General features: G+C 38.5%; 1 protein-coding gene across 1 annotated transcript; it reads right to left on the reverse strand.

Annotated features, from left to right (window-relative positions):
* Positions 1-1512: 1512 nt before the first annotated feature.
* Positions 1513-25155, reverse strand: slc6a11a (solute carrier family 6 member 11a). Its single transcript, XM_080462544.1, has 14 exons — positions 24901-25155; positions 15395-15529; positions 15167-15307; positions 14808-14895; positions 13073-13205; positions 6520-6654; positions 6307-6410; positions 5937-6061; positions 5587-5699; positions 5346-5483; positions 5103-5205; positions 3707-3807; positions 3437-3607; positions 1513-3312 (listed from the first exon to the last, which is right to left on the reverse strand). The coding sequence occupies exons 1-14, from the start codon at positions 25112-25114 to the stop codon at positions 3196-3198; spliced, it is 1818 nt and encodes a 605-aa protein (XP_080318670.1). The 5' UTR covers positions 25115-25155; the 3' UTR covers positions 1513-3195.
* Between the last annotated feature and the right edge of the window lie 905 nt (positions 25156-26060).

A 26060-nucleotide genomic window follows, 5' to 3' on the forward strand; every position in this document is an offset into this window, starting at 1 on the left:
ACGCCCATTGACCGTTTATTCATCATCAGTCTGCATATGATTGCAAATCCTATGCACATTTCAAATAAACAATGAATATTATCCCAGTACATGTTTCATTACACAAACCTTAAGTCATAAGTCAACAAGATAAAAGTTAAATATTTTAAAAAAGACTATCAAAACAAAGAACCCCCCCCCAAAAAACTAGGTCTATCTATCTATCTATCTATCTATCTATCTATCTATCTATCTATCTATCTATCTATCTATCTATCTATCTATCTATCTATCTGTGTGTGTGTCTGTACCTGTGTAAGTAGGGTTTCAGCCACTTTTATACATTAAAGCAGCAATTATCTTTGCATCCGTCATGAAGAGGTCTGTTTGTTTGCGCTATTAAACGGTCACCATACATACATTTATGAAGAGATTATATAAAATGTTTAGAATTCACAAAATAGAAGTGAGTGAGTTTTCACCCAATTTCCCAATATAATATAGATAATTAAAGAGAGCTCTGACATACTTGCTTATTTTAGTGAAGATCATAACTAACATTGTGCCTGAGAAAGTTTATTTAAGCTCTTTCCACATTGTTGATGATTTGGTTGCTATCATGATGCCTGTTGCTTTCGAAGCCTTCACAGACGACTACTCACAAATGACTCTGTTGGCAATAACAGACAGGCACGTTTAGTTAGAGAGGAAGAGAGAACAGAGTAGAACAGAACAGAACAGGTTTATTAATGACAGACGGAAATTCTTGTAGCAACAGATTACTGTAGCTGACGTGATTCCAAAAAGACGAGTTACCTCCAGCCAGGTTGGCTGTTTCCATCATTTTCCATCACTTATAACTTTTAGCAGCTCTTCATAACCAGTCTACCTTATTGAGGGATGTTTATCCTGTCAGTTAATTTATTTTATTATCATTTCCAGAAAATGTCACTTGAAAGTTGGTTTTGTTTGAGGTAGCTTTTCATGCACTGCACTCTTTCCTTAACAGATTTTATTGGAGGAGGGGGTCATTCTTTGACAGCTTCATCACTCCAGTTGCATGATACTTGCAGTACACCAGAACCTGAAAATACCTATTTAGTCATCCTTCTTGTACAGTGCTTCACCCAACTTAATCCAGGGTCGTGAATCATTTCATACACTCACATTCACATCTATGGGCCATTTCGTGTTGCCAATTAGTCTCACATACATCTTAATAGATCGGAATAACCTTGGAAAAGCCATGATTTCCCAGGGAGAACATGCAAACTGCACAGAAAGGCCCCTAAGGCCAACATATTTGCTTTGAGGCGAGAGTGCTATCAACTGTTCCCTTGTGTGTCCCGTGTTTAGACTCACCACCGTCAGTTGTGGATGTAGACGAGAAATTGATCATGGTAATCATAACTAGCATTTCTAATTTATTTCCATTGTATAGGAGATGAGAAAGTACAGGAACGACTGCAGTGGTTAACTCTGTCGATTGACAGACATTAACTTTAAGGTTTAATTCCAGCTTGTAGTCTTTTTGTATGGAGTTTTCGTGTTCTTCTTTTGCCTGCATAGTTTTATCTTGCCTGCGTGGTTATGTCCCTCCACCTAGTCAAGTTGCCTATAAGTAAGTGTGTGTGTGTGCATGCTTAACTGTGCTGGTATCGAAGGTGGATGTCATATGGAGGGATAACTGCATCCAAAATGATGAAAATAGCGCATCCGTAAGTTTAATTTGAAAGACACAGTAGTGCCTTTGTCATAACAGCCACTTTAGTGTGTGGTGTCAATTATGTAATCTTGACAGTATAATGCCAACATGACTGTCAAGTGATGTTTTTCTCAGTATTTTGTTGAGGAAGACCTGCCAAATGTTTAAAGAAATTCAATAAGATATCATGATTGAATATCAGCACACTTTGAGGCGCTCTGAGATGACTTCCCTCCAGCTGAGGTCAAAGTGGAACTATTATTTGTTATTAGTCTGTAGTATAGAAAAGTGGTGCGATTTTCTATCAGAAGGCAACAAGGTGAATGATTTAGATATTCACAGCTCTTCTGGAAATATACAGAGTAGTGACGATAGCATTATCTAATGAAGTAAGGCTTCTGTGGTAACAATGCATAATTTGAATTCTAGAAACAGTGAAGGTGTGGCTGCCACTGAGAGGAGCCGGTGGTGGGAAAGCAAGTCAAGTCACCACACGATTCCCAGGTTTTGCTTACGACAGTTGAGTAAGGTAAGCAGAGTTACCCCCATGACCTGCAGAAGAATATATTTCTCTGAAAACTGCATCATGAGTGTGCTGAAAATAAAGATTGAGGTTTTGAGGAGTTCAGCTTTTGAATACTACTACAAAAAAAAAAAAAAAAAAGCAGTAATTTTCTCAAAATGTGTTTGACTATTGTAAAATAATTCAAAACTGGCTGCACTCGGAGAAAATCTATTTCCTCAGCGTTGACAATCTAATTCAGTAATTTAGAGTTTGAGACGTGATATAGTAGTGTGTAAATTAAAACAGGTCAGACATATTTCCTGCGTTTTTAAAGTTGCGAGGGAAATGATGTGTGGTTTCAAAAGAGTTACAATTGCCAACTACCTCTTGGTACATGCCAAATAAAGAGAGACCATTAAATAAATTAATCCAACTTAAGGTGTAGTTTGAGGTACGGATGCAACACAGTGTGCTGCTGTTTACACATAAAAAATAAAATAAAAAACCCTGGCAAAATCCCATTATATTAGTCCACCAAATCAATTTAGCATATCAAACAACATATCTGAAAAATAATGCATCGAGGTCCTTACTCGTTCAAGTAATGTATGTAACTTACAGTGTTCAAAATGCCGTCTGTTTACTTTTGGTTTGATGTAAACGTAACAAAAACCAAGACTCCGTCACTGGCTTTAGTCTGGATCACGAGAGCTAAACTACGAGCTATGAACACACTGCAGACTTTAAATATAAGCAAACACTAGCAAAATACAAGAAAAAGCCTAAAGAAAAACCCCAAACAAGTAGTAGTATTTTGAATAATGATTCAACGATGACACATTTTGATGATAAAAAAAACCTCCTAATCATTCGTTGCTTTAGATGTGTAACTTCAACTCAACCCAAATATTTATAAATGAATACTAACCACCATAAGTATCTAAAATAACAAAATAACCCCAAAGAACCAAAAAAACATAGAACGTTATTCAAAAAGATTGGTCTTTCATTGATTATGGTTGAGTTTCCCATCATCACTGACATGCAGTGGAGCGCAGATGGTTTCCATTTCCTTCGCCATCATTGGAAGGTCGTCTGCAGGCTGGGAGTTGGCTTTGATACGCTGTGGAAAAGTATATTTAGCATCAACAAAATATCTTCTGCAGTTGCATACGGGCAGAAAAATGGGTTCAAGTAATGTTTATAGCCCGAGCTTTCAGGAGTCGGCTAATAAGTACACCACTGACCTGCCAGAGAGTCCCCTTTCCTTTGGCCAGTTTGCAGATCATGGTGAGAGGGATCATAGCCAGAGAGGACATGGCCAGAAACCAGCCGATGCAATAGGCCCACCAAGGATACACATAGGAATTGTTGAACCTCAGTGGGGAGTATCTCAGAAGCAAAAACACAAGGGTCCCCTTGAAAAAAGAGAACAAACCATCAACAACTGCTGAAGGATCAGAGGTCTATCAAGGACGATATTCATGTCAGTGTTGGTGGTTGCTTCAAGCACTTACGCTGCAGATAATAGGGGTGACATACAGCCAGCTGTACTTGATCAATACGTGAGGTTTGTAACCAATCATGTCCTTGATGTTGTCAAAGAAGCGATCCGCACCTATGAAATAAAGACCTTATTTTACTAGGAAAAAATCGTGGATTAGATTCAGAAGTGGGGTTTGTTTAAACATGCAATATGAATGCACTTTCGCATGTTTTTTTCTTTTAGCATTAACAGTAAACAATGTGTTCTTCAGGCTGAAGATAAGCAACATGTTAACTTTTACAGCACTTTGATTTTGTAATTAGTTTTTTACTTTATGTTTTTATGTCCTCCAAATGAATGAAGAATGTATTCTTGATTATTTAGGTATTGACTATCATATGACAATTATTTTTATTTATTTTTTTTACTAATGCAAAAATGTGACACGTGACTGCAAGCTATCTGACAAACAGACAGACAGATAGTCAAATAACATGGGAGGCGTCTCATGTTAATGATCGTTACACTGGGACGTATTTCATGTTGCCGTCAGGAAAACTGACTTAGGAAAACATTAATCCAATAATTTTAGCATTAAATTGGCTTAATGAGCAGGAAGGAGAGCGACAACAGTTGTACATCTGTAAGTGCAGCTGTAGCTGTATGAACTTCTGTATTTGTAACTGATCATATGCTGCGGAGCTACTGTTGAAAGTTGTAGCATTACAGTTATTTAGTGTTAGTTAGTTGTTAGTTAACTAGTTTACTCACAGCAGGCGTGGCTAATTCAAACTCTGGAAGATCACGTATTTATATAGACTTGTAGTTTCCCTAACAACTTATAGCTATAACTAGAGGTTCTCCTCGGACTCATATCATATGTTACAAACACTATTACTAGAAATAATGAAAGGTACCAAATTCAGATTGGAATTTGCTTTAAGTATATTGCAGTGTGGTTTAACGGTCTCCATCATAGTGGGAATATAACACCTATAGCTCACAGATGTCTTGAGGCTGAGGCATAAACACCAGCTACATAAAAAAAATAAAAAAATCTATTCTTGTGTTGGTAGTATTCACGTAAGTTAAATTGACAATTTTACATTCACCTTTTGTTAGCAGCTGTCCTTTTCTGTGGCTCATTGGGATCATTTACACCTCTCAGGTCAGAAATATCTTTAATTTTCATGCAATTTTAGACAAGGAAATATGTCAGTGTGGGTCAACTACTTCAGTGTAAAATGTTTCCATAAATTTCAACAAGCTGGCATAATAAGTTCAGAATTAGCACACTGTGGCTCACTTCACCGACAAACAACTGCTACAGTTTGAGGCTATTGGTGCGCTGGCAGTACAGAACGTGAATCACAGTGAGAAATGCTAAAAGCATAGCACAAATAGAAACTTCTACAACAGCTTCTCACCATAAATCCATCCAATAATTACTGACTGGAAGACTGCCATCAGCAGAAGGGTGGGACCGCTGCATACATAGTGATCAAATATCTGCAGAATGTATGCTCCGGCCTGTAAACAAGCAGTTAGTGAATTAGTTATCAATCGTCAACTATGTTGTGCTAAAATGCCCTGTATATGCGCTAATCAATCCACACACAACTTTCACATCCCTTGTTTATGAGACTGTGGGTGTGCCTCTTAGACCTTACCTCTGTCACCAGAAAAAGTCCGAACGCATAGCAAAGACAACAGACCACCAACAGACAAAGCTCTCTGCGGTATCCTTTGCGGATCTGGGAGGGGTAGAGATCTGATATAGACGTCATGATGCTTTCAAGCCCTGCAAACTACAGAAGTACACAAAGACAGGTTAGGGATGTGATAAATAAATCACTGGAATAAAAGGTTTTATTCATTTATTCAGGAAACAAAGGAAAGGCTGCAGCTCACCTGACCGTCTATTCCTAATAGGATGATCATGCTGAAGAAGCACACGGACCAGACCTGTGGGAATGGCAGCAGAGTCACGGCTTGTGGGTAAACTATGAAGACAAGGCCAGGACCTACAAAGTGGAAAACAATGTTAGGGACATACTGATTAACTCACCATGTGATGCCCACTTTCTGTCCTGTTCTTTTCTCTCATACTATCCACAAACCCCAACCTGAGAACGTCTTGATTTGCATTGTACAAATATGCAATTCGTCTCTTAATAACACGTGACAACATGACAGGACAAAACAACCACGGAAGGAAAATACATGCGTCTGGCATTAACCAGACTACTGTACAAACATACCTGATTCAGCAACCGATGCAATGTCAACTCCCTGCTTTTGTGACATGTAGCCCAAAACTGAGAAAATGGCAAAGCCAGATACAAAGCTGGTTGCACTGTTCAACAGGCAAAGAAAGAAGGAGTCTCTGAAAACCATAAAGAAAGTTCTGCTTATTATTTCTGTCTTGGTAGTAAAAATGTCCATAATACTCTGGTATTACATTACATGAAAAATTGTATTCAACATGCATTGTTAGTTTTTGGATCTTGAACACACACATTAATATGAAAACAAATCAATAAGATGATCATTGTGGGTGTTGACATTATTGCATTCAGATGATATCGCCAACAAATAACACAGAAGCGTTACTGTCAGTCATATACTCACCTGTAACAGTTGTTGTTGTATTTGTTGTAGCTCCCAAGTGTAGTTAAGCACCCCAAACAAATGGCATAGGAATAAAATATTTGTGTTCCAGCATCCATCCAGACCTACAAATCAGTGAAAAATGATTAATAAAGAATAAAAAAAAACAAAAACGCTGATGCTACTGCAACAAATAGATGGCCGATGTAAATTGAAATACAAGGTGAATGCTACCTGTGGGTCAGCGAGACGTGTGGCATCGGGGTACAGGTAGTACTGGATACCATGAAAGGCTCCAGGGAGTGTCATTCCTCTGAGAAACAGCACTATTAACATGATGAAGGGGAATGTGGCTGTGACGTACGTAGCCTGCATCAAAAGCAGAAAAAAAGTACTTTTAATACAAGACACATAGGTCTCAAGAAGAGGCTAGAACGAGCACTTGGTAGAGCGAATACCTTCGCCAATGCCACATTTATTTGTGGGACCACGTTAGCATTGCTAGTATGTTAGCAGTTAGCTCACATCGATGCTAACTAGCCTGTGAGATAGCAACATCACTGTGCGAAACCTTGAGTGGGGGCGCACAGATAAAGCACTACCGGAGTCAATCCCCTCACACCGGTGTTTCTGGATCCTTGCCAAACCAAGATATTAGCTGCAGGGTCCAGAGCAAAGTTAGCAGTGTGCTAGCAGGCGGCTAATGGCAACTTCCTTGCTGCAGCCCTGACTGACAGCTCATCGTGGACCTCCAGTGTGTCCACAGCGGAGGAAATATCTTACCTCTCCAGGAGCTGTTCGATCCCAAAATCTAATGGACTGGTCCTTGGATACTGACAAATCATCCCTGAAAATTTCATGTAATTCAGGTCAGTAGTTTTTGTGAAAAGTTATTCAAATACATACATACAAACCAATGAATAAATAAATAAATACACGTGGCCAAAAACATAACCTTTGCCCAATTTTCATTGGCGAAGGTGAAAAGAGGATCCATATCTAGTAGTGGCTGATGTCCAGCTGCAGTGCTAAGTAGCTGAGAAAACTCATGAGACAAAACTGATACCATCTGATACATAATCTCCCCGGCATGCATGCAAGCTCATGCATAAGCACATGCAAACGCACACGCACACCCACACGCACACGCACACGCACACGCACACGCACACGCACACACACACACACACACACACACACACACACACACACACACACACACACACACACACACACACACACACACACACAGCAACGGTGTGAAACCCGTTCATTAAAAGGTCAAATTATTGCTCACAGGGCCAATTTAAATAGACCTCTAAAAAAAAAAGTTGTCTGAATAATGTAAGTTGGACATCAGGAAATTTTGTAACCCATTAGCACCTTACTTAACGGTTTGACAGGTTTTTTTTTTCTTCCGTTTTTTAACAGCAGGGATGTATGACCAGTGACGTGCAGTCAGGTGAGGCAGTGCCTCACCTGCCATCATGGAAAGAAAAAAAATGTAAAAAGAAAAAAATTAATTAAATTGTTATATGTATCCAGTGATTATACTATAAAGTTATTTTCCATTAAACTTCACCAGTTTTAGATTATTTTTATTCAAAATCGCTGAATTTTCACATTTACCGTTCAAATACTGAGAAGAGACTTGAGCTGAGGCAGCAGCCAGCTGAGCCTCACCATGTATTGCTATCTCTCTGTATGTCGCTGTTAAAATGTTCAAACACTTTTGCTATATGAATTATATTATAAATTTCCATAGTTTAGTTAACTGAGTGTATTTTGTCAACAACTGTATGTGTGTAACGTGTTTCTTGTGCTGAGCAATCATAAAACGGCTGCGAAGACGCACTGGGTGAGGCACGCAGTTCTCCTGCCTCATGCTAGAGGGCGCTAGTGATCCCAGGGATCCTTCTTGCGACTCCTCGGCTGCAGAATAAGTGACAACAAGCTACAGTTAGCAAGTCAAGTGCAGCGGCAGCGATCGTTTATTTTTTCCTCTCGCCTGGACTTACTTTTAACATGGAGGATTACATATCTAAAATAAAACAGTTTTCTAAACTTCTATAAACAAGTTATCGATGCTTTTGTTCAGAAGGAGCGGCGCATGGACTTCATTTATAAGTAAAGGTAAGACCATAATAACGTTTTTTTTTATTAAATTAGCTTTTTTGTGTGCTACAGTTTGTATGTGTAAAAAATGCTGGTATGAGCTTTTAAACATAACCCGTTGACTGCTGCCAATCAAATGGTGAATAAGATACTCTTTAGGGTTCATATGTTTGTAAATCTGACTGGGATGAAGTCAGTGCCTCACCAGCCATGAACCTCACCGCACGTCACTGTGTCTGACACACCCTTTATTCCAGAATTATAAAACCTTATTTATGGCATGAGGAGGAGGAGCCATCGTGTAATGACCTGTTGTGACTGAGAATGTCTGAGCTATAGTGTCTTGCTCAAAATGCACTCGTAAATAAGTCACGCTACAGCACGTTACACAAATGTCCCTTTATGGGCAGTTATCCAAGTAAGATTTCACTTTCCCACATTCACAGACCTCCAAGTCAGTCCTGCTCACCCACTGATCGGTCATCACGTTAATGACAAACATTCAGCAGCTAAGTGTCACATAACAGCATAGCAGGTCTGAGGTTGTCTGAAGTCCACAACAGCGATTTCATAATGTGTGTGTGTGTGTGTGTGTGTGTGTGTGTGTGTGTGTGTGTGTGTGTGTGTGTGTGTGTGTGTGTGTGTGTGTGTGTGTGTGTGTGTGTGTGTGTGTGTGTGTGTGTGCAAGAGTTTTAAATTTAATTAAGTCTTCAATTTTCATTATATGAGATGTTCAGAACAGCGTATTTGTGTGATCCCTAAATCCAACATTATGTGTGTGTCTATATATATATATACAGTGGGGATCGAAAGATTGGGCACCTCAGGTCAAAATTTGTATAAATGTCAATAATGAAGCCAAGGGAAGCTGAAAATACCTCCAAAGAGCATCAAATGACAGATGAGACATTCACATAAACATGTAAAAAAAGAGGGTTTTATTTCCATTGTTTACATTTTCAAAATAACAGAAAAGGAAAAAAGGCCCGTACAAAAGTCTTGGCACCCTATATACTTACTACCTTGTAACCCCTTTGGAAAGCTGAGACCTGAATTAACCTGACATGGCTTGTTCTCAATCATCATTAGGAAAGACCAGGTGATGCAAATTTCAAAGGTTTTTAAATAACCACACACATCTGATCTTGCCCCAACAATCCAGCACCATGGGTTCCTCTAAACAGTGGCCTACAACTCTGAAACTGAAAAGAATTGATGCTCACAAAGCAGGAGAAGGCTATGAGAAGATAGCAAAGCGTCTTCAGGTGCCAATTTCCTCTGTTCGGAATGTAATTAAGAAATGGCAGTCAACATGAACAGTGGAGGTCAAAGCAAGATCTGGAAGACCAAGAAAAATATCAGACAGAACAGCTCACAGGATTGTGAGAAAATCAAGTCAGAACCCACGTTTGACTGCACGATCCCTCCAGGAAGCTCTGGCAGACACTGGAGTTGTGGTACACTATTCAACTATAAAGCGATACCTGTACAATAATGGTCTTCATGGAAGAGTCATCAGAAGAAAACCTCTCCTACGTCATCACCACAAAAAGCAGCGTTTGAGGTTTGCAATGGAACATGTGGACAAGCCTGAGGCATTTTGGAAACAAGTCCTGTGGACTGATGAGGTAAAAAATAGACCTTTTTGGCCAGAATGAGCAAAGGAACGTTTGGAGAAGAAATGGAACAGTTAACTGTTAAACATGGAGGTGGATCCATCTTGCTTTGGGGTTGTGTTGCAGCCAGAGGCACAGGGAACATTTCACGGGGAGAAGGAAGAATGGATTCAGTTCAATTCCAGCAAATTCTGGATGCTAACTTGACACAGTCTGTGAAAAAGCTGAAGTTAAGGAGAGTATGGCTTCTACAAATGGATAATGATCCTAAACACACCTCAAAATCCACGATGGATTACATCAAGAGGCACAGGCTGAAGGTTTTGCCATGGCCTTCACAGTCTCCTGACCTCAACATATTGGAAAATCTGTGGATAGACCTGAAAAGAGCAGTGCGTGACAGAAAGTGCAGGAATCTCACAGAACTGGAAGACTTTTGTAAGGCCGAATGGGCGAAGATACCTCAAACTAGAATTGAAAGATTCTTTGCAGGCTACAAAAAGCGTTTACAAGCTGTGATACTTGCCAAAGGAGGCGCTACAAGGTATTAACTATATAGGGTGCCAAGACTTTTGCACGAGCCTTTTTTCTTTTTCTGAAGATTTTGAAAGTATATATATATATATATATATATATATATATATATATATACACACACGAACAGTGGTTCTCAACTCACTAACGAGAATAAATCTCTGATTGAAAAAAGGTGGAAAACACAGCACTGTGGGGTTAGTGTCTGATTTATTAAACTTTGTAGCTTTGCAAAACATCAGTAGCAGTCTCTTTTGAACAATTTCAAATAGAAATATACATATAAAAAAAAAAACTTAAAACCCAATAAATGATAACGAATAAGATTTGCGCACATAGAAATAATTAGCAACTTATAGTGCCCTCCTTTGGAATAATGTTATCAAACTAGATTTGTGAACTTAATTATAAACATTTATTCACCATGAAAGACATAATCATGGCATAACCATGCATGATCATAACATAATTAATGTATTGTTTGAAAATATCTTCTTTAAGGATCCAAAATTAGAATAACATCTTAAAGTTTCAAACTGTCAACACTTAAGAACATCGTTGCATTGAACTGAGCACTTTTGCACTTATATTTTAGGGAGACATTTTGGCTTGAGGCACTGAGGATCTTTGTCATTCTTGGTGGCAGGAAGGCAACGGCTGTGGCCAAACTCTTCTCCAGGCACAGTCTGTTTCTTTCCTTTGCTTTGATCACAATGCTCAAAGCTGCTCCAAAGCTTTCTGTCCCAGGTCAGGGTGAACCTGTTTCAGACACACCCAAAACTGTGTGAGCGTGGACGTGGCAAACTTCATCTGAAGGGCCAAGGTCAGATGAGACTTCCAAGAGTTTTTCCTGGTAAGTGACAATGTAGCTCGCTTTTGTTTGCTCCAGACAAAAGAAGAGGGTTTCTGACCCAATCCAGTTGCGCAGATTTCACCTCCGTGTCAGGAAAGCAGGAATGAAAATCTTGAATCAAGTTTCTCAAATGTCCCACAATGACTGACTTGACTGGAATGCTGTCCTCACTCTCAATAGAGAGAAAACCATCCACTTGAGAAAAGCAGGAGAAATGTCCCTGTTCACAGACCCTGTTCCTCAGCCACCGTGTAATACAGGTTTATAATGCTGGTGTCCTTGTCCTGTAGAGACATACTCAGTTTGTTCAGTTTACTGAATACGTCTGCCAGACAGCAGAGCTTTGCGAGCCAGTCTGTGTTCTGGAACAAAGTGGCGTGAGGGGATGTGTGCTCAGTCAGAAGGGTGTCTACTTCGGATCATACTTCCAACAGCCGGTTCGGTATCTTTCCTTGTGCAGCAGCGGTCGCGTGCGAAATAGACGTGCATTAAATGGCCTTGACTTTATCAAGTTGATCACTTTAATGCTGTCATTCAAAACATAATGTAACACATGGCTGATTTTCCTGGCGCCAATGTCTCCTTGTGTATGACACAGTGAGTCCACTTCCCGTTGGGTTTTTCTTCTTTAATGAACACCACAGTACGAGCCCTCTCGCGCTGCCTACCATTGATGCAGCAGGATTGCAGTCATTTTCCCTTCCAGAGTTTTGCAGAACAGTATGTGCTCATGAATGTCGTCAGTATCGACATATCACACAGAGAAGCAACAAGTTGGGCATTTCAATTGGCGTCTGTGGATTCATCCAACTCGAGGCAAAAAGACTCGCTAAAAATTTTCCACAACTTGCTCGACAGTGTCTCTTCCAATTTTATCTACTCTGCAGCAAATGGTGTCATTTGAGAAAGGTAAAGTCTTTAATTTCTCTGCTGAGTTTTTTTCCCAGCATGGTTTCAGCAGCTGGGAGGAGCAGGTCTTCACTTATCGTGAACGGTTCCTTGGCTTTAGCCATGTACAAAGACACTGCATAAGAGGCCTTCAGAGCTTTGGCCGATGTTGTGGAGGCTTTCCGCATCGTGTTTTAAGATGCTCTGAATTTATTTTAAGGTTCCTTTTAATGAACTGAGGTGCCTTAACGACATGATGTGCATGTTCTGTCTTGAGGTGGCGCTGAGGTTTTGCTGGCCTCATGCGACTGTTGACTATTTCCTAGCCAAAGAAAAAACACACAATGCCATGGGTGGGATTGCAACTTGTGGATGGAAATCCCATTAAAACATATTATTCTGAAAACGGCCGGATTTTTGCCGGCTTCTTTAGAACTTGTGCCTCCGTGACGTCAGTAACATCCCTACTGCGCTTTAGCCACGACTTGGCCACAAAGGTAACTAAAGTTTTAATTGAAACTGACTTATGACAAGAAACGTCAAGCATTTGCAAAAGCTTCACGTCTAATTAATCTGTCTAATAATTGCCAGGATGTACATTTACTGATCAATGCAACAAAACCTGTGGGTAATATAGTCACCAAATGGAATGGCAGTAGAATCATCTGTTTTATTATATAGTTGTGGAATTTTTTATTTTTTTTTCCTCAATAACACTTTAAATGGTTCTCCCTCATAAAATGGGATTCAACTTGGCAAACACTTATGATCTCCCTCTTACCTTTCCTGTGGATCTGACTCCCTTCCAGACACAAAAGTAGCAGATGATCCATGCCAGAAGGAGGCACAAAGAAAGGTCCCACTGAATCTTTCCCAAGACCTCTATGCCGGAGGATATACTTAACACTCGTCTCCTGTGAGAAAGAAGTAGTGTCAGTGTTTTTGAACAAAATATGCAAAGCATGTGAAAGCTTTTCACACCTTCACACAGGTGTTTTTCATTATTCTGGCTGAATAAATCTCACTTGAATATCAAATTAGAGGGAGCTGCGCTGAGAGTTGTGCAATGCTTGAACTTTCCTACCCTCACACACGCAACAGCAACTGAAATGTATTCTGAGTCGATTATGTTTCCACATTTACCATTTTAGCACGAGTAATTCACACTGTCTATTGATGCTAAATACTTTGACTACCAAGCTGGAGAATGTGCTAAATCAACAGTCATAAAGTTGGGAGTCAATCATTGAATAGCCAAAATTGCCGTCTTGGCTGCAGAACAGAAGTAAAACCAAACCAGAAGAATAGCAAGGGAATTTCATTCATGAAACTCTGAAGCTCTTTTCATGAAATGATCAAAACATAAATACAAGGCGAAGGCATTGTTTTCAACCAGCAACTCCACCCTCACATCATGAGAGCAGACGTTTAATTGATACTGAGTGGCTGAATGACTGTGAGAAGGTTGTGAAACCCATCTAGTTGTGTTCATACTTGTCAAGTTGAGTCCAATTAAAAGAAACTCGAGTGTGGTTAATACTAATCCCTATAATCCCAACCACACAAATGTGAGTGTGCTTCAAACAAGTAAAGTCAGACCTTTTGAAAAGTGAAGCTTGGACAGGTTCAGAATGACCTTTGGAACTCTTTGAAACAATATGAATACAGCACAGAGCTAAGGAGAGTATTTTTGTGCAGTATGTCTTCTATGATTTTGTTTCTTGTTGGTTTTGTATCATTTGAACCTGTCCATATATGTGTTCACTTATTTTCTAGTAGTTATTCCAATTTCAATAAAAAAAATTAAAATAACAGGATGTTTTTTTTAACCATCGGAGTTCACTACAAAACAAACTAGAAACTTTTGGGTTTTTTCTCTCAACTTTGGTCAAAACTGTTGCCTAAAATGTAGAAGTTACAAGGAAGAAGAAGAAGAAGAAGAAGAAGAAGAAGAAGAAGAAGAAGAAGAAGAAGAAGAAGAAGAAGAAGAAGAAGAAGAAGAAGAAGAAGAGGGGGCTGTGAAATTAAGTTGTTGATTGAGCAAGATGAATTGTCAGACATGTAGTGTGTCTGTTTGGATTCAGTTTATCTGCTTTATACAAAGGATTATGTGAGACAACCGAATTACATGCCAGCACTGGCGAAGATGGGAAATAGTCTGTTAAACACGTGCCAAAAAAAAAAAAGCAATCGTCTCAGTTTGTTTCTATTTAACCTTACTTTCAGAAAAGACATCCAATCTGGAAAAAAGACGTCGTATAGGTGAGCAAGTACATTCTTAACATTACAACCAGTACAACATAGCATCTCTTTGTTTGGCAAGGCATATAATAATAAATAGATGATAAAGTCATATTTATATTGTACAAGAATCATCATCTCTATTATCGATATTTAATTGTGGTAGAAAATTCACTCTTTAAAATATAATTGGTCCTTGTCACATAAGTGTATTTGTCATCCATTAGTAACAAATAAACACCCTGTGTTTCAGTCTCATTTAGACAAGAACTTACTGCCAAAACTCTACAACAGACGATGATGAATTCACAGCTGTGGTCCAGTTAGCAGAGGCATTATAGTTGTTTATTACCACACAACCATCTGAAATATATCAAAGTATTGTTAAACATGCATGTTCTATTGACACATCATTGGGTCAGCACCACATTAAAAATAGATTTAGTCTCATTGAAGTCTAGTAGAGAAAAAATATATACTTGATTATGAATACAAATAAATAATGCAAACATTTTCTTTACTTTATCTTAAATATACTTGAATCAATAGTTCAATCAAATTTATTGGTACTTTAAATACAAAATATCATTGACTGATAGTCGGAGATGTGAGTGTGGCTTGACAATTCATTTACCTGTATTCCAGGTGTTGTTACAGGAAGCCCATGGCAACTCCCCCGAGAAGGAGGAGAAGAAGTAGAGAAACGCCCAGGCTAAGATCACAACGTAACTGATACTCCCATACAAAATAATCAGCTGGCTGGCGTATCCCATTCCTGAAAACAACATGAACGTTTGCATTCACACACTGTTTTGACATCTAACTTGCCGTGTCCACCACAACTTCGAAAGCTCCAACTCACCTTCTAACAAAGGACAAACCTTCCTCCAGCACATGATCCCTCCCTGACTGGTGTACTGGCCCAGTGCCGTCTCCAGCACAAACAGAGGAATACCACAGGTGATCAGGAACAACAAGTAAGGAATGAAGAATGCACCTGCAAAAGTCCAAATAGCAGCGTAAAACAAAAGGACAACACACGCAAAGAGTTTTATAATCACTTCCAATTCTGTATAATTCTGTCCATTTAAAGTGCTTCAAATTACTGTATGTTATTTTTCAAACCGTTATTGTGACAATCTTTAAACATTTAGAGTTCTTTTTCCTTTTTTTACAGTTCAGTTCAGGCTACTTTACTAATAAATTACTCTTATATCATGATTTATTTATTTTTTAGATAAAATATAAACTGATAGCGTGAAACAGATAAAATAACAGATTATAAAAATAAAAGCTCTGGCTTGTGTGAAGAGGTAACTCCTTACTTGAAATATTGTCTCAGTATTGTCTACATGTGTAACCCCGTCTTTTTTTCCATTAAAGAAAGAAGAAAAAAATCAATGCAGGTTAATAGACTTTGTGTATTTGTATAATAGTATTTTTGTTCAGGTAATGACAGGGATCCTCTGCTGACCTGAAAACAAAATACTTCCAAATGTGTCTACTTTAGGATAGATTCTTATCTTCAAAGTTTGATAGATATATTGTACATATTGGTTGAACTTATAGTCTTCGGTGAAGAAAAAAATTGGAGTGAGTGTTCTTTAAGCAGAACAGATTTCATGTGGCTGGCAAGGATCATTGTTTTTCCATCTGTTATCTTCATTTTGACAGTTTACCAGGTGCCTAAATGCTTCAACACACCTGCGGTTTTATAGTGAGACGCTGAGCTCAGTTGCGTGATGACAGATCGCGAAAAAAAGAGCTATGAGCGAGTTTCAAAACAAAAGACCTCAATCTCGTTTTGGATTGCATTGGAATCTATCAAATATTAAGTGTATTTCTTTACACATGGTAAGCTTTCATACGGAGTATTGTTATAAGCCGTTCACAGACTGGTCAGCTTTGGGTTTAACTACTCAATCATTGTTCTACATCCTTCACACACTGAAAAACCTTGTCCGCCACCATCTTAGTCACATTCAATTTTAATTAAAACAACAAGAAGTCTTCTCGCCTTCAGTGTCATGGGCTTTCAAAGTAAATTCTCAGGCCATGAAGTCAGCAGAGAGCAACCTCAGCTTGTGATTGTAGCTTCATAAAAGCAAGCCAGTTTAAAAACAAAACATGTGACAAACAATGGGGAGGGTCATAAAGTAATTTCTTATTGGTCAATAAATGCCTCACGTTAAGCCAGTTAAACTAATGACACATTCCTAAATTAAACATGCCAAAGAACTCACACGCATATTGAAGTTACATTAACTATCAATCAAACACCTGAGTGAAAAAGCTAGTTTGGCACATCTACAAGGAGTTGGTGAGTCACATTGTCTTTATCCTCTATGGACTACTTTAACCGCTGGCAAACTTTCAGTCTCATATGTTCATATGTACGTATGTCTGAAATGAGTTTTTTAGCCTGCTTTGATAAAATGTGTCCTATTATTTGTCAATTTAATAATGAAAAACTAAAACCTTGAACAGTTTGTGGGCAGATTGGAAGCACTGCTGCTTCGACATCTGCTTCTCTGTGTGTGAGCGCAGTAGTGCCAGTCTAAATACAAGCCTTATGGTACATTGATTCATGAACACCCCATCAAAGGTCGTGAATGTAAAAACTTATCATACTGTGTCAGACAAGGAAGGACATGTGATCATCCTGCCTTCAGACAAATGATTTGTTTCCCCAGCAACGTGAACTGCAGCCACATTGCTGGTGACGGTAAGAACAAGTAGTGGAAAGAAGCGGATGATGGTTCAATCTGCATAAATAACAATGTTTTCTAACACCTTTATGTGGCTACAATTTTTTTGTCCTCTTTCAATCTGAGGACTTATCAAAACTTCTTAAAATAAAATCAAAACACTGTTTATGCCAATATTTTACACTGCCTGCAGCAATGTTGAAAACTGAACTGCAAGTCTCAGAAATGCCTCGACATTGATGTTAAAAACGAGGGGAAACGTGCAGGATGTCCTCACAGGTTCCACCTTGTTCGCAGCTCATTAATTTATCAAGGCGTTAATCATTTGTGAGGGTTTGCCTGTGTGAACATGCCAAATGTCATAAAGAGTATATAACACCGTTAAAGTATTTTTAAAGTACCACTGCTATCAGGGTCAACCTGTGGCTTCACAGGTTCACAGTTAGAAAAGGCCTCAGCGAGACGTGAAGCAGTTAAAGTCTTACGTGACTATACTGTGTTATAGACGCTCACACACTGAGATGATCTGCTCATCTCAGTGTTTTAAGAAAACCTAAAATTGCATATATATATATATATATATATATATATATATATATATATATATATATATATATATATATATATATATAAAACAATTTGTTAGATCAACAATCCTTTGGTGGTATTTGAAGATTGTTTTTCTTTCCTTCACACAAGTACTGAATATCGATTGAACACCACATGGGCACGTGTAATTTCGCTGGCTTTGGACTTACTGAGCGCCTCATGGTGCAAAGCACTTCTAAAATATGACTCAGTGGTTGGAAGTGATCAAGTGTTCCTGTCTCAAAACAAAATCGGAACAGATGTTTCTTATGTTTCACGTGTGCGTCCCACATTATTTAAACATGAGGGTTGGGGCATGCGGGTGACGTTCATATTTTTAAAGAGTCATTTTAAAGTTACATTTTAAAAATGCCACCAACAGATCGTTGCCTGTTTAATAATTTATTAGATGAATAGATTATATCATTTAGGGATCACAAATCAATCTGAGTACCTTCGAGTCTTGTAGTGGCCTGTGTGGCTGACGGCTGAATACTGTGAGTCTGTAAGTCTGTAAAGTCACAGGACAACCTTCATGGCAGAGATACAGCAGCCCGCTGGGTTCATAAACCATTTATACCACAGGCACGAAAATATGTGCAAATTTATAGGTTTTAAACATAAGATGGAGTTGACAGATGTTTTTTTTTTTTACTTTAAAACTTTAAACTCCATACACCATTGCATGCTCATCGTACAATTATAACTCTCGCAAAGTGGCCTTTAAACTGACAAAAAATTTGCTTCTTTTTTCTTTTTTTTTTACCATTTCTTGTTTAAAAATAACTCCCAACTACCTTTAGAGTTACTTAAAGACTGTCTAAACATTTAATAGTTCTGCCCTACTATACAATGTGTTACAAAAAAACACAACTTACGAGAAAAAATTTAGTTGTGAACAGGCTTTGTGAGGGAATTTTGTTCCACAGGTTAATGAAGACAAGGCATCAGTGCAGCAGGGAAATGTGACATGGGTTTGGGCATCACGTGCACAATATGGAATAGGAATAAGGAATATGACCAGCAGCTTGATGAAAAAGTTCATATTTAGATGAATTTCCAACACAATTATATAAATTCTATACATATTTTGAACGAGCTAAGTGGAAGGCAGAGCTACTGCAAAACATCCTTAAAACAAAGCTCTAATGCTTTGTTTTAAGGATGTATAGCTGTTTGGTTATATCGAAACGTCAGACAAAGCAGAATCAGCTCTTGGACTCATGTGCAACATTAGCTTCTGCAAACATGCCTCAATCTCTTACCTGATTTTTAAGTCTGAATTTAAGATTCAAGGGTAAAGGTTTAAAAAAAAAAAAAACATTAAACAGAATTGAAAATGATGCATCAATGTCATGTTTTAGGTGCAAATAACCAGAGTGTGAAACAGGGTTAAATGACCCGATGGCCACGGATTTCCACTTCAAGCTTTCGAGATGTTTTCCTGAGGGCGGTGGGCAACAGAGAGTGTGGGAGGAGTTTAAGGTCGTATCAGTAAAAGTTGAGCAGTGGTTAGCACTCTCACTTTGAATCAAAAAGTTAGTGTTTGATTCCTGGGTTGGGGCTTATATGTTAACTTTGGGTCTCATCCCTGTGCCTGAAATCCTCCATTTAATGTTTCTAGAAAGGAGGACCAGCGCTCCTGTCTGCCTGGAGTTTACATTTGTTTTGAGTTTTTCCAATAACAAACTGTAGATGATTGATTCTTCATTTACTCTACCATTCCTTATATTAATTGTTTGAAATTAAAATTTTTGTTTGCTACAAAGCGCCAAGGCAGAAATATCCCATTGAGCCCCTTTATCTTTCGTTATATGTAATAATCATAGCAGCTCAGGGTGACCAGACAGAATACTTCCTCAGTAGTTCCCCAGCCCATTGCAGAGGCAAAGACGGCCACCCACACTCGTAGTCACTCCTACAGGTTTACAGTCAACAATCATTCATAAAACTGACTGTTGGAGAAAAAAGGAGTACTGAAAGAAAACCAACACAAACAAAGCCAACAAGCCCCGACTCGAACTTTAGATATTCCTATTATGAGGTTGGACTGCTCACCACCACGTGGCCTTCAGAATGCTCACACCAATCTTACAATATGAAGTCTTATGTTTCATAAACACATCAATTACTACTGTGCACTTCACAGCCGACCTTGGAAACCCAGAGTGTATAAAAGAGTGTAATTTGAATAACTGCTTGCTTTGAAGAGGATGCGGGGCACGCATTCGAGATCTAAGGATGACTGCCGTAGAAAACTGGATTTCACGGGAGAAGATAAAATGACTTTTTGTCAATTTCCTCTAAGTTATACTCGTCAAATTATAAAGCAAAACTACAACTCCAAATTGCCTTCACTTAATTTCAAAAGCAATGTAACATATATATATATATATATATATATATATATATATATATATATATATCACACTTCAACAATTGTCAGAAAAATTCTGTAAGGATCAAATACTTTAATTTCTAGAGATAAATAACTAACACAGGGGATTTTCAGTCCTATGTCACAGTCTTCAGAGTCTGCATGTTTAAGATTACTCGAATCACGCGATTAGAAACAATCTCCCAAAGATCTTGATAGTGCCGCTGTCATTTGAACGAGGCGTGTTAGAGAAGCGTGGCATGTAATGTTCAGGACATATTACGTAAACGACCAAGGAAAAACTCTTTCATGTTTAAAAATATATAAGTTATATATAGCCATATACAGTGGCGGTGAAGAAGTTAAGACGTAAGTCTGCAAACTACTGCTTACGGTGATTTTTGAATTATGGTGTAGAAATGTAAAAAGCACATTAAAAGCCCTTTAAAAGTTTCTTATGAGGGCTTTTCATGTGATTCTCTCTCTCTCGCTCTTTAAACAAGTACAAACACTACGGCTCCCAAGGCCGGCTGTACTTAACTGACAGTGGTGACACGTGGGTCTGAACGAGTTGTTGATATTTAAGTTACATATTGTATGCCAAGTTTAATTTAGGCTTTCTCAGCCGACCTTACATACCATTCTAGACACCCCCGTATACACCTGTAAATCAAAGTGTCTAAAATAGCACTCGCTTTAATAGTGTCAGTCAAGCTTCTTCAAATGCTCAAATTAACAAATTATTATAATTCACCAAAGATCATCTCATACAAGTAATGAATATTATTCACTGCAGTGTATGTAAAGGGTCATATACACTCACTTATTGTGCTCTGTGAAGTCAGCGCTACTGCAAGTGTAAAGCTATAGCATGGGATTTCTAATCAAATGAGACTGAATAAATCACTGATGAATCAAATACACCACGCTGGTTTGACATTATCAAGTATTACTATTTTTAGTATCTGAGCTGTGTTTTAGGCTGTTGCCAGGTACATGGAAAGCCATTGCCTGACAGGGATAATGGCACCATGTCAAAGCCTGTGGTCCATCAGAGATTTCCAGCTGAGAGCGAACATTCAGAGCAACCTTTCTCAGGAAATCCAAGTTAGCAAGAAATCTGTGTTGTGGCTGATTTTTCTTTTCTTTTCTTTTTTTTTTTCATGCAACTATGTAAAATCGTGGAATAGAAATTCAAAAACACATGGAATCTTGGAACACTGCTCAAACAACTCATTTTCTTATATGTGCAAAGCTCTCTACGTCCGAAAGATGCCTTTGTTTTGGAACAAAAAAAACAACAATCTGAGCTACAGTTAGACAATGTGTCAGTATAGTCAGTCTGAAACTACAAAAAGAAAAAAAAAAAATTAAAGATATTACACACATTTGCATATTCTCATTTGTCCCGGTAGAAGGCCTTTTAAAGCAAATTGAATCACATTAAACCAGACTTAATCATATTTCTTGGAACTTTAAGAAATACAAACTAAACTCTCTAATTATAAATGAAGGTGCTTCATTCACTTTATTTTACAACGGTTCAATAACGTACAGTACATTAGCATTATGCAAAATTGAAACAGTAGAAGATTTAATTAATACCATGGTGCAAAGATTTTGTAAAACAGAAAATGAAATGATTGATAAGACAAGCCTGATAAGAGACTTACTCCTGTAGCACTGTATTGTCAATCTTTTGATGAGCACCTCTGGTTCCCTATTTCAAAAGTTGATGTTTTGCTTTATTATTAATGTTTAAATTCCCTAAAGTCTGTGGTTTACCAAGGCTTTAAAGATTTTTATAATATATTTGATTTCACACACACACACACACACACACACACACACACACACACACACACACACACACACACACACACACACACACACACACACACACACACACACTCTCTAGATATATCAAATGAAAAATGGTAACACAGTAGCAGCAGCAAATATAAGGATCATAATGGCAGCGATGTAACAGCACTGCAACCCAATAAACACACTTTACCTTTACAGAGCTCTCTTCCTTGATTTCCTGGCTGAGATGTCAATTTTCTGAGAACATCACACCAGATTTGGAGTGATTTTAGATAATGCTCATGGTTATGTCAGAACCACCGCTACACATTTCAGACATGCCCCCAAAGTACATTTTTGATGGAAACTGGGTCAAGCTGCACAGCAGAAACTGAGCCAAACAAAAAGTTTCAACTCGAAAGGCATAATCGAAGAAAGAAACCCAAAGAAACGTCATGCTGATATTGCCTTTCAAACGTCAAAGTCAAAGTCAACGTAACTTTACTGATACCCGTAGGTAGATTTCATCACACTGCACAAACAATGACATTAATTTAAAGCTGGTCACAATAGGCCAAAAGTCGATAGCACAAGAGTAACAATCAAAGGAAGAATTATCAAAACAATAGTCACAAACTGCCGCACTTCAGAAATACTGCAGATGAGCGATGCAGTCACACTTCACGGGACAAGACAGAACCCAAACCCTGACATAAATCTCTCCCAATCTTACCTTGGTTTGACTAATGGTATTTGGATGAATTACAGTGACAAGTTAAATGCAAAGAAAAAGTTAAGAAGAAACTAAGTGACTAGGGCATTGCTATAACACAAGTTTTCTATGCAATGTCTTCTAAATGTTGTTAAAATAAACTCCAATTACAACCTCACAGATTCAAGCAGCTGAAGTATTCACAAGTCACAAGTAGTCACAAGTTTTTCAGGCTACCTTATAATGCCCGTATACATAACTTCTACATGACCGTCGAAGCTCAAACGACTTATCAGCCTTCGCTTTTGATGATTTATGGGCTTACTTGAAAAACTGCACACATATGTGGGGCAGGTTTAATTGTTTAAAACCAGACAAAAAAATAAATAAATACACCGAGAGTTTTGCTGGCTTCACTTACATTTTCTTCTGAATCATCCAACTTAAGTAAAGATAAATTTCTTCCCAGACTAAAAGATATTTCACCAGCGGAATAAGGACATTTTCGAACAAGTGCAACTGGTTTTTATTGGATTACTTGATTGCGCAGTTTTCATTTTACTACAAGAAATAAGTGGGCAACACGTTTTGGCCTGTCAACTTAAGCGCTTTTCCCACGTGTGACAGACAAGAACCTCAACTAAACGGAGCAATAAACATATTTTACATCTTTCTCTCTTGATTTAATGTGAGCCCTGCACGCCCCATCCTTCAATCCATCAGCCCATATTGTTTACCGACCTCACCCTGAGTAAGGGGAGGACACTGACATGGGAATACCACCCAGTTTGACACTCACGAAGACGTGACTTTGGATTGTGACGGGTATCGTCCGTACTGCAGTGAGTATAGCGGAGCAGGAATCAATCTCTGCTGGCTGAGGTTCAAGGCGAACATTCCCCCCTATGAGCACGCACAGGAGCAACATTCAAACTTGACCCAGACATCCAGACAGTGGAGTAACACTCCATAAACAACCACTTACCTAATGTGTTTCCATAACTACTTTCTAGTGTTACTTTTTATTTTTATCAACCAGGGGCCGGGATGGCTCAGGGTCTAGTGAAACGAGCTCGTAACCTATAAATTCACTGCACCGGTTACTCCTGGAAGGTTTTCCGTCATTGTACCCGTGCCAGATCAGACATATGGATCGCGCGGTCAGCTGTGGCGTCACCCAGGAGAGAGCAGCTGACACATACCTACCTACCGCTGTGTTTTTATTGCAGGTAGGTCCTCAGAAACAAAAACCATAGACTCACCATGCCGAGCAAATGTGATGTGTACTTACAGTCAGACCTGAACCTGTGCGACATTGTTCAGTTTTTGAAAATATTTTCAAAATATTACAAACCTCTGGGAAATGCAGCACAGACCTCCCCTCTGTGAGACTATTTCTCGAAAAGTAAGTTGCTTTATGACATTTTTTGTTCATATCACAGTCGCATCCATCCTGGAAGCTGGTTTCTATTCTGGTACAGCCATGTAAGGCGCGTTACGAGAATTGAATTTTGGTGAATTTTGAAACTAGTAAGTTCAAATGATGCAATTGCTTGTTGTTGTTGTTGTTGTTGTTGTTGTTGTTGTTGTTGTTGTTGTTTTAAACCACAGTGCATATGTAACATGTGTTATTGGATTGAGCACTGACTTTACTTTGATCATCAAATTGTAAGGAATGCAGCAAAGAATGTTAAGCCACATATTACAAAAACACAGACACGTTATTGTTATAGCCTTTCACAATCTGTCAGATCCTTAGTCATCAGAAGTGAAGCAGAGCGACAGAGAGAATTGCTATGGGAAATTACTTAAAAAAAAAAAAAAAAAAACTCATTCATAAGCTAATCCCTTTCAATAGGATGATCTACAAAACTTGAAAGCTGTACTTTCTGTCAGTCTATTTCAAAAAATCTCTGAATCACACATTTTTCAGTAGTCATTATTAAAGGTAATGAATTTCTTGTTTATTAATAAAACAGGAGTGTAACCATTTCCTATTATCTATTTTTTCAAAATATAAAGTCCACCAAGTTTCCCAACACCAAGGAAAGTCTTTCTTGTTTTTGTTTTTTTTAAGTTTGACTGCAGGGTCTGACATCATTGTGCAGTTTCTCTGATAGTACCACCAAATCTAATAAGTAACAAATACAAACAACAATTTAAAAGAAACAACTTACCACCACCATTTTTGTAGCAAAGATATGGAAATCTCCACACATTGCCAAGTCCGATAATAGCACCAGCAACAGACAGGATGAACTCCTTTTTGCTCCCCCACTTGCCACGCTCCTCGGCAGCTTGTGGAGCTTTCTTTGTTGGGAGATGACACAGCCTGAAACAAGAGTCTGCCATGCTCCTCAGTGAGAATTGGTGAAATGGCAAGACAGGCATAGATCCTTCAGTTTCTGGTTTGACTGGCTGAGAGGACTGTCTGAAGCAAATTTGCAGAGGTTACCGAATTGACAGGCTGTGCCGCCACCAGGGGGACCTCTTGATATATGGCCAGAAGAATTTCACCAGCAGAGGGATGACTGAAAGTAGAGTGAAGAATAAGGTGTGACCAATTGCTTTTTAGATATGGTATTGAAGGCTTTGGAAACGGCGTTCTCCGGCTCATACAAGATCTGAATAAGTAATAAACACAAGAGTAGACATGTTTTTGTACGGTAAAACATGACAGGAATTTTAGATACTCGCCACTAAATGGCCTTTTGTGAGATTTTGCCACTGGACTAAGTATGTCTATTGGCTGAACATACTACGGTGAGGGAACGTTGCCTGTTTATATTGCTCTCTGTGTGTTTCTCATCCCTGAAGTTGAGCTGAAAGTCCAAACATCTCATCAGAGCACAATTGGCTGTATATATATATATATATATATATATATAAATATATATATACATTAAAAAAAAAGTGCTCTATGAATGGCAAATGTTTTTAAAATGTTGCAATGAGTTTATTTCAACCAGTAGGGTGGAGCATAAATGGCAGACAGCAGCATTTATAAAAAGAAGCGCTCTTCTGTAAGTGTGAATCTGTGTGACTGATGCTTCATTTTCCCGGTGTCCACACTGACAGATACATAAATCTTTAAGAGTAATATAAGAGTTCACTCCAATAAGTGTGAAAGCAGGTGCACTTCAGAGCAAAAGGCATGTAGCCAATAACACGGCACCCAAGGCAAAAGTCAATTCCAGCACCTTGAAAAATGTCAGCCTTCACTCAGGTATTTCATTTGACTTGTGGTAATTATTCTAAGATTTCATGGCAATTTCTCTGTTTTTGTCATTCCAGGCATCTGTCTGTCTGTCAATCTTTTTTTTTAACTGACTGCTTT

This window comes from Lipophrys pholis (assembly GCF_963383615.2).
Source record: "Lipophrys pholis genome assembly, chromosome: 4".
Taxonomy (NCBI): Eukaryota; Metazoa; Chordata; class Actinopteri; order Blenniiformes; family Blenniidae; genus Lipophrys; species Lipophrys pholis.

Coding starts and splice junctions, on each gene's coding strand:
- slc6a11a (XM_080462544.1), bottom strand. CDS start 25,114: ATGCCTGTCTTGCCATTTCACCAATTCTCACTGAGGAGCATGGCAGAC. Junction 3,808..5,102: donor AATTATTGGATGGATTTATG/GTGAGAAGCTGT, acceptor TTTATTTCATAG/GTGCGGATCGCTTCTTTGAC. Junction 3,313..3,436: donor GAAAGGGGACTCTCTGGCAG/GTCAGTGGTGTA, acceptor ACTTTTCCACAG/CGTATCAAAGCCAACTCCCA.